Raw genomic sequence first — 13,324 nt, forward strand, 5'->3', positions numbered from 1 at the left:
CCTTTATCATTTTCCCTTTATGCAATAGCTATCGTATTACATCTATATACATTGAAAATCCCATCAGATAATGTTATATTTTTTACTTATAGCTGTCAAGTATCTTCTAAAGAATTCAGAGAGGAAGAATAGTCATAAATATTTATCCAGATATTTGTCATATCTGTTGCTCTTCATTCCTAATATTCCAATTTCCTTCTTAATTCCATTTTCCTTCTATCTGATGATCTTCCTTTAGCATTTCTTTTAGAGCAGATCTGCTGACTGTGAATTCTACTAGTTTGCCTTCATCTGAGAATGTCTTTATTTCACCTTCATTCCTAAGGAGGATATTTTTATTTGGTATAGAACTCTGGGTTGACATTTTCTTTCAGCCCTTTTTTTTTTTTTTAAGATTTTATTCATTAGAGAGCAAGAAAGCACAAGCAGGGAGGGGGGAGAGAGGGAGAAGCAGACTGCCCACTGAGCAGGGAACCCAGTGCAGGGCTCGATCCCAGGACTCTGGGATCACGACCTGAGCCGAAGGCAGACGCTTAACTGACTGAGCCACCCAGGCACCCTCTTTCAGCACATTAAAATGTGCTGCTTCCTTCTGGCCTCCACGGTTTCCAATGAGAAATTCATAGTCATTCAAATCCTTGATCCTCTATCAGTAATGTGTCCTTTTTCTCCAGCTGCTTTCAAGATTTTTTTCTTTGTTTAGTTTTCAGCAATTAATTATGATATATCTGAGCATGGATTTCTTTGTATTTATCCTGTTTGTGGTTTACTCAACCTTCATAAATATGTAGGTTTATCTTTCACCAGGCTTGGGAAATTTTCAGCCATCATCCAGATTTTGTTTCCACATTGCACTCTTTCTGTCCTGCCACACCAGAGAAGGCCTCCTCTACCTACTGTGGCCGTATGGGCCAATCAGAATATGCATAGCCTTGTAGAACCCTGGGTCCACATCCATAATACAGTGGTAGAGCCATCCGCGTAGCTTCCAAATTTGAATTCAGTCCATCCCCTCTTCCATCACGTATTGCCTGTATCATCAGAAGGATAGGAGACCCTGCTCCCCTCTGCATCTCAGCAGCAGCTGGGATCCTCACTGCACAAGGACTAGGAAGGGCCATCTTTAGGTCAGTTTTCCCAAGTCAAGTAGGGAGTGGGTGAGGAGTAGTGTAGCAGACATGCTGTGGCCCTGCTCTGCCCTGCTTTCCACAAGAAGAGACTATAAAAAGGTTGGACCCATTGGAGTTGCCTCCTGTGTAAAGAACATCTTTTCCTTCTTCTCCTCACCTCCCCATAGGCTCATCCCCTTCCCTCTGCTCTAGTGAGGAGGTGGCTTTGGCAGTGCAAATTCTGCCACGTCTTTGTCTTATGTAGGAGGAGTAAACCTTTTCAGTATTTCTAGAACTACTGATCAGTCTTCTTATAAATCACGTTCCTCAATTTTACTTTTAAATTAGTATAAAAATATTTGGAGCCCAATTGAGGTTTGTGCCAGGTTTGTTTGAATTGTAAAAATAGTAAAAAAAACAACAACAAAAGTCCAAAGCATGTATAAGGAACAGTATACAGGACCCTAAAGATTGAATGGGTAGAATACAGTCCCTCCCTTCGATCAAGGAACACTGATCCCATGGGAGAGGAGAGAGAAGGTCACAAGTCAATGAGGCATGTACAGTAATGGACCAAGGACACAAACACATGAAGGCCATGGAAAAGACTGCCCACTGTAGTTCAGTTTGGAACAGGAAAGTTGGCTCATTCCTGAGTAGCACAACCATCTTTAGGTTGCTTTAATAGCTCTCAAAGATTCCAACTTTAAATGACACCTCTAAACTAGAAATGCTGCCTCTGCAGAAGATGTGATAGCTTCATAACCATTCAAGAAAAGGTACAATGTTAATGAGTACCCATCATAGAATCTATTTAAAAGAAAACCATTTTGGCTGAATCACCTGAGCTGTGGGTCATTTTCATTGTGTGACATTGTGTTCCCCACATAATTCTCCTTCCCCGGTTTGCATTTGAGGTAAATTTATGGACTGTATCAGCCACCTGGAAATTATCAAAGCCTGCCTTCTTGGGCATTTTAGAGATCGTGCACTAGTTGAATGCTAGTCCAATATACATCTGTAGTTCCCATAAAGCCATTGTTCCCTCAAACATGTCTTATTTATGGATATAATCTCAGTGTAATGTAAATGGAATCAGTATGCAAGGTGGCAAGATTACTGAGATGTCTGTTACTTCATATAATTATCTTAAGACCAAGGGAACTCACATTTTAAAAAATTTAGATAAGGTATTCCTTATTTTGCATTTGTAGAAATTCATATTTAAGAAAGTTGAGTAGAGGAGCACCTGGGTGATTCAGTCCGTTAAGCGTCTGCCTTCAGCTCAGTGATCCCAGGGTCCTGGGAGCGAGGCCCTCGTTGGGCTCCCTGTTGGGCAAGGAGTCTGTTTCTCCTGCTTCCTCTGCCCGCCCCCCCGCTCGTGTGTGCTCTCTCTTGCTCTCTCTCTCCCTCTCTCAAATAAAATAAAATTAAAAAGTTGAGTAGAATGGGCATGGGCATGTTATCCAGCTTCTGAGCATGAAGAAAGAATGTGACCCTAGCCTTTCCCATGGTGACAATCTCCCCACAAGAACATGCCCCTCACAAAGAGTCTCCCCCATCCCTCTCCAGAAGAGAAGAGGAAACACAGGAAGCACCTAGTGCAGAGCCCCACTTCCTACTCCATGGATGTGAAATGCCCAGGTTGCTATAAAATCACCACCAACTTTAATCGTGAACAAATGGTAGTTTTGTGTGTTGGCTGCTCCACTGTTCTCTGCCAACCTACAGGAGGAAAAGCAGGGTGTACAGAAGAATGTTCCTTCAGACAGAAACAGCACTAAAAGCACCCTGCATCAAAATGGGAAACCATCCCAATAAACACATTTTGGATACAAAACAAAAAGGGTGTGACCCTATCTGTTTGAGTCTGGAGCCATCACATCTTGATGCTCTTACTGCTCCCACAGACTTGAAGTTTCTGCTGTTCCCCAAGCTGCAAAAAATTACTTTGGAGGTACCTCACCCAGCTTCCTTCTGCTTTCCACAAATAGCATCAGTTAAGAACTTTTCTGACTTTTAACACGTAATACAGGCAAACTCAAGTAAATATATATTCCTATCCTGCTTCTGGCAGGGTTGACATTATCATAGGTTTCAAAAAATGAAAAGTGATGAACTCTTCCTGTCTCATTGTGTCATGTCCTAATGTCAAGACCAGACAAAGACATCACAAAGAAAGAGAACTCCAAACCAATATCCCTTACGAATATAGGTGAAAAAGTCCTCAACAAAATACTAGCAAACCAAATCTACCAGCATATAAAAAGGATTATATGCCATAACCAAATGGAATTTATTCCAGGAATACAAGGTTGGTTCAACAAAGGAAAGTCAGTCAATGTAATACACCCTATTAACAGATAAAGGGAGGAAAAAAAAACAAACATGATCACTTCAATAGATGCAGAAAAAGAACTTGACAAAATTCAACATTCTTTCATGATAAAAACACTTGACATACTAGGAATAGAAGGGAATTTCCTCAACTTGATAAAGGGCATCTATGAAAAACACAGAGCTAACATCATAATGGTGAAAGACTGAAAGCTTTTTCCCCTAAGATCAGAATAAGACAAGGATGCCTGCTCTTACACTTTTATTCAACATTGTACTGCAGGGTCTAGCCAGAGCTGTTAGGCAAGAAAAAGTAATAAAAGCCATCCAGATTAGAAAGGAAGAAGTAAAACTATATTTGCAGATGACATGAATTTATAAAAACTGAAAACTCTAAAGAATCCACCAAAAATCATGAGCACTAATAAATGAGTTCAGCAGATGTCCAGGATACAAAATCAACATACAAAAGCCAGCTGTATTTCTGTGCATTGGCAATGAATAATTCAAAAATGAAATTAAGAAAACTATTCCATTTACAACAGCATCAAAAAGAATAAGGTAACTAGGAATAAATTTAACAGAAGCTCAGACTTCTACACTGAAAACTACAAAATATCCTTGAAGGATATCTGGGGCGCCTGGGTGGCACAGTCGGTTAAGCGTTTGCCTTCGGCTTAGGTTATGATCCTGGGGTCCTGAGATCGAGTCCCACATCAGGCTCCTTGCTCAGCAGGGAGTCTGCTTCTCCCTCTGCCTGCTATTCCCCCTGCTTGTGCTCTCTCTCTGTCAAATAAATAAAATCTTCCCCCCAAAAATCCTTGAAGGATATTAAGGAAGACCTATGTAAGTGGAAAGACCTACTGTGTTCATGGTTTCAAAGACCTACTATTGATAGAATGGCAATATCCCCCCATAATACTTACAGAATCAATGCTATCCCTATCAAAATCACAGCTGTCTTTTTTTTTTTTTGGTAGAAATTGACAAGCAGATTCTAAAATTCACATGGAAATGCAAGGAATCCAGAATATCCAAAAACAATATTGAAAAAGAACAGAGTTGGAGGATTCACACCTTCCCATTTTAGAACTTAAAACTTCAATATTTAAGACAGTGTGATACTAGCAGTTGGAAAGACATGCAGATCAATGGAATAGAATTGAGAGTTCAGAAACAAACCTATACATTTATGGCCATTTGATTTTCAATAAGTGTGCCAAGACAGTTCAATAGGGAAAGAATAGTTGATTCAGTAAATGGTGCTGTGATAACTAGATAACCAAAATATGCAAAAGAATGAAGTTAGAACCCTGCTTCACGCCATGTACAAAAATTAACTAAAAAATGGACCAAAGACCTAAATGTAACAACTAAAATTATACAACTCTTAGAAATAAGCATAGATATAAATTTTGGGGGGGGCGCCTGGGTGGCTCAGTTGGTTAAGCGACTACCTTCAGCTCAGGTCCTGATCCTGGAGTCCTGGGATCGAGTCCTGCATCAGGCTCCCTGCTCAGGACTGCTTCTCCCTCTGACACTCCCCCCTTTCGTGCTCCCTCTCGTTCATTCTCTGTCTCTCAAATAAATAAATAAAATCTTTAAAAAAAATAATAAATTTTTGTGACTTTGGGTTAAACAACCCAGTTTCTTAGATATGACACCTAAAGCACAAGCAACCAAAGGGAAAAAACATAATTTGAACTTCATCAAAATGTAAAAACCCTTGTACTTCAAATAACATTATCAAGAAAGTAAAAAGACACCCTCAGGGAGAAAATATTTGCAGATCTTATATCTGATAAGAGTCTAGTATCCACAATATATAGATTGAACTATATGAACTGTTACAACTCAATAATAAAAAGCCTACAAAATAAAAAGATCTGTAAATATTTTATATCAGTCCTTTCATCGTAACAAGGTCTTTTCTAGAACAAAAGTTTTTTAGTTTGATGAAGTCCAATTTATCGATTTTTTTTTCCTTTGGTTGTTTATGCTTTAGGGGTGATATAGTACTTTTGGTGCCTATGGATGTCCAAGTACTCCAGCACCATTTGTTGAAAAAGTCCCTCTGCCACTGAAATGCTTTTGCACCCTTGTCAAAATCAGTTGGCTATCTGATAAGGGATTTCTGTCTAGAATATTTATAAAGAAATCTTACATCTCAATAATAAAAATAACCCAACTAAAAAAATGGAAGCAAAGGGAACAGACATTTCTCCAAAGAAGATATACAACAGACCAATAAGCATAACATTATTAGTCGAAAAATGCAAATCAGAACCACAATGAGATACCACTTCATACCATCTAGGATGGCTATAATCAAAAAGACAATAATAATAACCTGATGATATGGAAAAATTGGACCCTTCATACACAGCTGGTGGGAATATGAAGTTATGTAGCCACTCTGGAAAACAAAAGTTTAAATACTGGGGCACCTGGGTGGCTCAGTCGGTTAAGCGTCTGCCTTCGGCTCTGGTTGTGATCCCAGGGTCCTGGGATTGAGCCCCATGTCAGGCTCCTTGTTCAGCGGGGAGCCTGCTTCTCCCTCTCCCCACTGCTTGTGCTCTCTCTTGCTATCTCCACACCCCCCCGCCGGTCTCTGCAATAAAATCTTTAAAAAAAATGTTAAATATAGAGTTACCATATGATCTAACAATTACTCCTAGATATATACCCAGAGAATTGAAAACTCAATTACTTGTTCGGTTTATTGTTGTTGCTGTGTTGTTGTTTTTTTTTAAGATTTTATTTATTTGTCGAGAGCGTGAAAGAGCACAAGCAGAGGGAGTGGCAGGCAGAGGGAGAAACAGACTCCCCACTGAGCAGGGAGCCTGATGTGGCACTCCATCCCAGGACCCTGGGATCATGACCTGAGCCAAAGGCAGATGCTTAACAGACTGAGCCACCCAGGTGCCCCTCAATTACTTGTTTAGAGCAACATTATTCACAGTAGCCAAAAGGTAAAAACAATCTAAGTAGCCATCAACATATGAATGAATAAACAAATATATAATATATTTAGCCCTAAATAAACAAAAATATAATACTATTTAGCCATAAAAATGAATAAAAACATGGATGAACTTTGAAGGCATCGTGCTAAGTAGAAGAAGGCAGACAAAAAAGACCACATATTGTAAGATACCATTTCTTGATTCCATTTCATTCTGGAAATGACCAGAATAGACAAATCCATCAAGACAGAAAGTTGATTAGTGGTTCCCAGGGCCTGGGAAGAAGGGGGAATGAGGAGTGACTGCTTATGGGTTTGGGCTTTGGGGGCAGGGAATGAAATGTTCTGGAATTAGATAGTGGTGATGGTTGCACAATTCTGTGAATACACTAAAAATTGCTGAATTATATACTTTAAAGCAGTGAATATTATGTGAATTACATCTCCATTTTTAAAAAGGTAAAGGTAGGGCGCCTGGGTGGCTCAGTAAGCGACTGCCTTCGGCTCAGGTCATGATCCTGGAGTTCCAGGATCAAGTCCCACATGGGGCTCCCTGCTCAGCAGGGAGTCTGCTTCTCCCTCTGACCCTCCCTCCTCTCATGTGCTCTCTCTCTCTCATTCTCTCTCTCAAATAAATAAATAAAATCTTTTAAAAAATTAAATAAATAAAAAGGTAAAGGTATGGGAAGTTACACTGGAGAAGCAATCTTGTTGAAATACTGGAAAGTAAAGCTGATTTGCAAAATATGATCTGTAAAGTTGTAAAATTAGTTTGGCCCTTCATGGAACTTCTGAGAAGTCAGATCTAAGGCTTTTCTCTTTGTGACTGCCCTTGGCTTCTGGTCACCTTTGGCACTTAACATGTCAGAATTTATCTTTCTTTTTTTTCAGGTGACCATGGGTTTTAGAATTTGTTTAAGAACATAATAGCACATTATATAACCATTAATCATAACTCCCTTTTGAAAAGGCTACACAAATCTAATCTTGGATCCTAGAAAAATAAGCAAATTAAAGTGAGTGGCTGGACCAACTTCCTGTCCTTTGGTAGGATCAACACTGAATCTCCAGAAGCAGAGCCAACAGTCCTGACCCTCATTACCTCCCTGTGCTGGGAGGGAATCTTGGTGTTTAAGGGCAGAAGGGCCTGTTCATATACTCTACGAGGTAGGAACATCATCCCCCTTTACAGACAGGAAGCTAAGGCCCAAAAAGACCACCCCCATGGCTGGAACGGCTAGTTTCCCATCTTTCCCCACAGCTTGTTCTCAGCCTTCCTCCAGAAGTCAAAAATGGGCTTAAAAATAGTGTTCCCATCATGAAATGTAAACATAAATAAAAACAACTAGTATTGGTAGACTGCCTTATTGCCTCCTCAGCCCTGCCCCTCGTCTGAACTGATGACATTGGGGCAGGTAGTGTCCCCACTTTACAGATGAAGAAACAGAGCTTGAGAGGCATCATGATGGCAGAGGTCCCACAGCTAGTCGGTGTCTGAGCCAAGGCTAACTGTCCTGCCTTCTCCCCTGCTGTCTCCACAGTAGTGCTGAACCTAAGACAATTACCCATTTTCCTCCTCCTCCTGTGAGGATCCTGTCTGCTGTATACACAAGCCCGAGAGCTTCCCAGAGAAGGATGCTGAAAAACCAACATTCACAGCACTGGCCACAGGACACCAAGAGCCACGTGTCCTGTCACATAACCTAAGAAGAATGGGTTACATATTACAGGTTAAGATACAGGCAACAGGGAGGTCATGTCAATGGGATGGACAAGAAATGGTGATGGTTGAACCAGGATCCCTGGAGATGGACAGGGAAGCAAGCAGGGGGAAGTTTAACCTTTGGGCAGGAGACAAGTAGTACAGCAGCACATCAGTGCCATGGACCTGGGTCCCCAGCCAGGCCCGGCTACTCACCAAGGTTGGTTATGGCTCTGAGCCTCTGTTTTCTCATCTGTAAAGTGGGTATATGCAATGATACTTGATGTCCCTGGGCACTAGTATGTGCCCAAGAAGCAGTGGTTGGAACCCAGCATCTGGCTCTGAAGGCCTCTTTCCAGGCTGTGGAGCCTAGCCCCCTGTCAGAGAGTGAGCCTAGCCCCATCTGTATATTTTCGTAAGTTTAACTTCAGTGACTCTTGAATAACTCTATATATGACAAAGACACTGACAGGACATTCTGTGCCAAAGCGAGGGGCCCCAGGAACTAAAAGCATGTTACTGCAGGCTGTGCCATGGTTTATAGTTTCTACATCATGAAAAACCGAAGGCCACCAGGGCCTGCCCCAGGGCATGAGGCGTCCCCCTTAGGGGCTGTGCTGCTGAACAGACATTCCCTGGGAAAGTCAGCCCCTCACCCACCACAGGAAAATTGCATTATATTCAGCCTGTCTACTGAGAATAAACCTAAGTGAAACTCTTCTGATGCACTGAAGTATAGGAAGCTGCCTTTTGCGGTCTATTCCTGTCTGCCCTCCATCTTGAAGACATGTGACAGGAAGAGCAGGAGACTCTTCTTCAGAAGACCTGGTCCATTCCAGCCTGTTTCTTTCATTTAAGCAGTCATGGGACCTTCTAAGTCCCTTCAAATGGCTGGGGTCTGCACTTGACTTTGGGGCCTACGAGAGAGTACTTAGCAGACACTTTGCCTCATCTGTGAATTTGTCTTTCAGCTCTGTGCAGTGTGTCTAGAAGACTTCAAGCCTCGAGATGAGTTGGGCATTTGTCCATGTAAGCATGCCTTCCACAGAAAGTGAGTATTGGTGTGGAATTATTTAAAGGGACCTGAGTTTGAGGCCTGTCAAGTAACTCATGGGCTTGGGGCAGTGCCGGACAAGCTTGACAGCTTTATGATTGGTCTGTAATGCAGAAAGCAGAACGCACCCTAAGGGTGAGGTGTGTGTGCGTGTGTGTGCGTGTGTGTGTGTGTGTGTACACACATGACACTTAGGAGGGATCAGGATGGTGGAACATGACCACCAGGCAGGACTTTGGGCAGACGGCCAGATAAGCCCACACATCCTTAGAGCCCAGGCTATAAACAGCTACTTAACGAAACTTTCCAATGAGAGCTTCTATTCCTAAAAACTTACTTTAATCAAAACCATCATTATTTTTTTTAAAGATTTATTTATTTGAGAGAGCGAGAAAGAGAGAGTGAGCACATGAGAGGGGGGAGGATTAGAGGGAGAAGCAGGCTCCTCGCCGAGCAGGGAGCCCGATGTGGGACTCGATCCTGGGACTCGAGGATCATGACCTGAGCCGAAGGCAGTCGCTCAACCAACTGAGCCACCCAGGCGCCCGAAAACCATCATTATTTTTAAATAAAAATAAAGTATGAATGTAAATGGTAGAGTGAGGTCATCTCCCATGCAGACATGTTAGTATTTCCTCTTCTCTTGACAATTTTGTGTTTTTATTTCTATTAAAAACTTTTATTTCTCCTACTTCCCACCATCGTCCTCAGTGTACTTCATTAACACGTCACGGATAATTTGAAGATAGAGCATACTGACTGTGGTTTCTTAGTATCACCTTTTGGAAGACTAGAGGCTCTGGTCCGCCTGCTGGTGGAGCTGTTTGGGACCGGAGTGTTCACACAGGCCCCTGGCTATGAGGGACAGAGGTGGTCAACCCATGAGGCCCGTGGGCAGGAGGCTCCACAAGCACACGACTGACTGCTTCCTCCTGTGTTGTCTTGCTTTGCAGGTGCCTTATTAAGTGGCTGGAGGTTCGGAAGGTGTGTCCGCTGTGCAACATGCCAGTTCTGCAGCTGGCCCAGCTGCACAGTAAGCAGGACCGTGGACCCCCACAGGGGCCCCTCCCTGGGGCAGAGAACATTGTATAGGTCCCCCAAGGATCAAACTGCTGCGGGATCCGACGTCCATGTGGAGCCAGGAGGAACACAAGCGGTCTCTGTGTTGGCTGCTCTACCTGGGGCACCAGCTGCCACTTCCTTTGCCTCATGAAGAACTCGGGCCAGCTAAGCTGGAAACCCAGACTTCTGGGTCTTGTGACAACCAAAGCACGCTGCCACTACCCCATGCCAAGAGGAGTGGATGACAGATGAGCCTTCCGGTTATGTTCAAGAAATTTCATGAGGGTCTCTTGCTGATGCCATTACTCTGTCTCCCAGATACTTATCTCCGTATCAAGGTGAATCTTTATCAAGCAGAAGGGAAGATAAACAGAACTGTTAGAGAAGGGAACTGAGGGCAGGTCTTTAAAGCCACCCCTGCCCCCCACCCTGCGGACAGATGAGCTTCTATGCAGACCGTGCATGCCTTTGCAGCAGCAGACCCTCCCGGCAGCCCCAGCCAAGTAAAACCAGCCGTTACCTCAGCTGAAGCACGACTGGTTGCCAGTGATTGGTGAGGCAGTGCCAACAAGGCTTTTCACATTATGTTCCTTTGATAAGGTCATCTTGGAACCCAAGGGCTTTGGTTACCACAGAGCAGCAGTGCCCCTTGCCACCCCTTCTCCCTCAAGTTCACGACACTTGCTTATCAAATCATCTAAAAACATTAGATGCACTTGGAAAGGCCTGGTCAGAAGCCATTTCCTCTTCTCTACCCCCTGACTCCCCAGTGAGGCCCGGCCAAGCTGCCCATCAGGAGCCCGAGCCAGGGGCGGGCCTCTGAGCCCATGCTGTTCCTGTGTGAGGGTACTGCCCACACCCCCACATGCACTGTGCTTCCAGCACAGCTGCTAGTCTCAGCCCACTGCCTTGGTAAGCTCCCAAGGGGAGCTCCTTCCTGAGAATGGCCAGTCCTCCTGGCCCTGCTGAGATGAGAGGATGTTGACCCCCTTTCCTCTCCCCCCTCCTTTCCTGTTCTCTTCCCTCTGACCCTGTTTCTACTTAAGAGAAAATGCCTGTCGACATTTTAACAATTTAAAGCATCTCAAATAAGATCCTTATGTAATTATGTAATTGTGAAGCCAGGGATCCACTTGAAATTGTAAGTAGTGTCAGGAAGCCACTGCAGCGCTCTTCACCCGCTGGTGTGTGCCTCACTCTTCAGACTTCAGTAACTGAAAGTGTCTTTATAGGAGAGAAATGCATGCTGCTCTTTAGCTCTTCTGTCCAACTTTTCTAGAAATGACTCCATCCATTTGGGTTCACGAATACTGTACAAATTAGCTATCTGAAGTGGCTTTGGGTCAGATAGAAAGTTCTTTTCCACAGCCCTCCTTCTGTCATAGGGTGGACTCCTTGTCAACAGCTCTGCCGCATTCCACAGGTGAGGGGGACAGTTTCTCATTGGAAATGTGGTCCGCATCGTATGGAGAGCGGATGGAGGAAGCTTTGCTACTCTGTTCACAGCATGTCTCCAGGGATTTTTTCTGGAATCTAGCCTCTACCATCTTAGAACGGGAGAGGGAACCTGTCCTTGGCTCAGGTGGCTGAGGCCAGAGGAGGAGGAAAATTCCCACTAGCCTAGGAAAGTGCTGGGCAGAATCCAACTTGGAAAATTACAAATCCAGTTGGTCAGAATTGGCTGTTTCCTCCGTGTGACCTATTCATGGCACGCCAACTGGCTGCTGCTTAAACAGGGCAAGGAAGTGTGGGATATTTTTATATGAAAGCCTTAGCCTGTTGGGCATCCTTGAAAAGAACTTTTCGTGCATTCCTCCTCTCATCGTTTCTGCGTTCTGTGTTGGTAGCACAATGGAGCTTAATGCTGCAAAGCACCCCGTTTACAGTGAAAGGTTTCCAGCGACCGTGTCGGAAATAAGCCTGGACTAGCCTCATTAGCGGCCAACACCCACCATTTCCCATGGAATGGCCTTGGGACAGATCTCACCTTGTCATTGTGGGGTTCAAACAGGAAAGAGAATTTTTCCCCTCAGAGGAGGAGTTCTCGTGCGCTAAACCGCAAATGATTTCAGCTCACAGCTTCAAGCAGGATTCTAACTGATCAGTTGCGGCCTTTTTCTGTCCCTGTGCGTCAGTATGAGGCACCCACAAGTCCCTGTATGTGCAGGGAGGTAGAGGAGTTTGTTTCCTGTATTGCAGGAAGCGCAGGTTGACAGGGTTGGTGCGTAGCTCCGGCCGTTAGAGGAAAGCTCAAGAATGCTGTGCGCCCTCCACCGGGCTCCAACCCGCACGAGGTACTGCCAATGTGACCTTGACACCCGTTGAGTGCGGAGGCCTTGGTAAACGCAGCTCTTCTGCCAGGGTGGGGCTGGGCGGGGAACATGTTCCCTCTGCTTGAGCTCATTTCTTGGCTCCTGTCGCACTGCAGCTTGGCCAGGGCCACACACAGTAGTTCCTGCGACTCTCAGCGACACAGCCTGAATGGACTTGCTCCCCGCGCCCGGGTTCTCCTCCAGCACTCTCTGCCGTGCTGCCGTGACTGCCCGTGGCCTGCGCTTCACTCACATCTTCCTTTAACTCTGGGTAAAACAGCTTTCTGTGGACAAGGTTCAATCTCCATCTGGACCTTTTTAAAGAATGAGTTAAGGATCCCCTAATATTCTTGGCACAGGCTTACACCTTAGAGTGAGGCCACCTTGGCCACATCTGTCTTGTTGGTGACTTTTTGTTAATCTGTAAACACATAGGGTTTTTGGTCTGTCTGCTTTTGGGCCACTGGCTGATGACATGGCAGTTTTTTACTTTCTCTTAATGTGTCTTAAGCAGCTCAAAGATTGGATGTTACTTGTATGCTGTAGGTTAAAAGAACATAACTCAGCCCCAACTGAACTCCATGGGTGGCTGCATCATTATCTAGTTATTGCTAGGGGTACAGCTGAACTCAGCTGGCTTCAGAAGCAGGGAACAGGGAACAAAACCAGCCTGACTTGATTCCTGAATGAGTAGGCATGATACTGTCCTCTGCTGCTTTCCTTTGCCACAGTGTGATTTGGTTGGGCCTATTCCTAGCAGGTAAGGTCCTTCTAGTCTGTGCC

At 44.2% G+C, this 13,324-nt stretch overlaps 1 protein-coding gene and 1 pseudogene across 2 annotated transcripts in view; both read left to right on the forward strand.

The window, feature by feature from the left end:
• The window catches only part of RNF24 (ring finger protein 24), a 76,924-nt gene extending 66,576 nt beyond the window's left edge, over positions 1–10,348 (forward strand). For both annotated transcript variants that reach the window (XM_028118633.2, XM_028118632.2), the window contains 2 exons: positions 9,085–9,164; positions 10,121–10,348. In XM_028118633.2, the coding sequence (XP_027974434.1) occupies positions 9,085–9,164; positions 10,121–10,259 (219 nt within the window). In that variant the 3' untranslated portion in view covers positions 10,260–10,348. The remainder of the gene's footprint in view (positions 1–9,084; positions 9,165–10,120) is intronic.
• LOC114220658 (small ribosomal subunit protein eS27 pseudogene) lies at positions 463–5,258 on the forward strand (annotated as a pseudogene).
• Positions 10,349–13,324: the final 2,976 nt, after the last annotated feature.

Source organism: Eumetopias jubatus, unplaced genomic scaffold, assembly GCF_037043125.1.
Source record: "Eumetopias jubatus isolate StellerSeaLion01/CBP00866 unplaced genomic scaffold, mEumJub1_p1.0 scaffold_9, whole genome shotgun sequence".
NCBI lineage: Eukaryota > Metazoa > Chordata > Mammalia > Carnivora > Otariidae > Eumetopias > Eumetopias jubatus.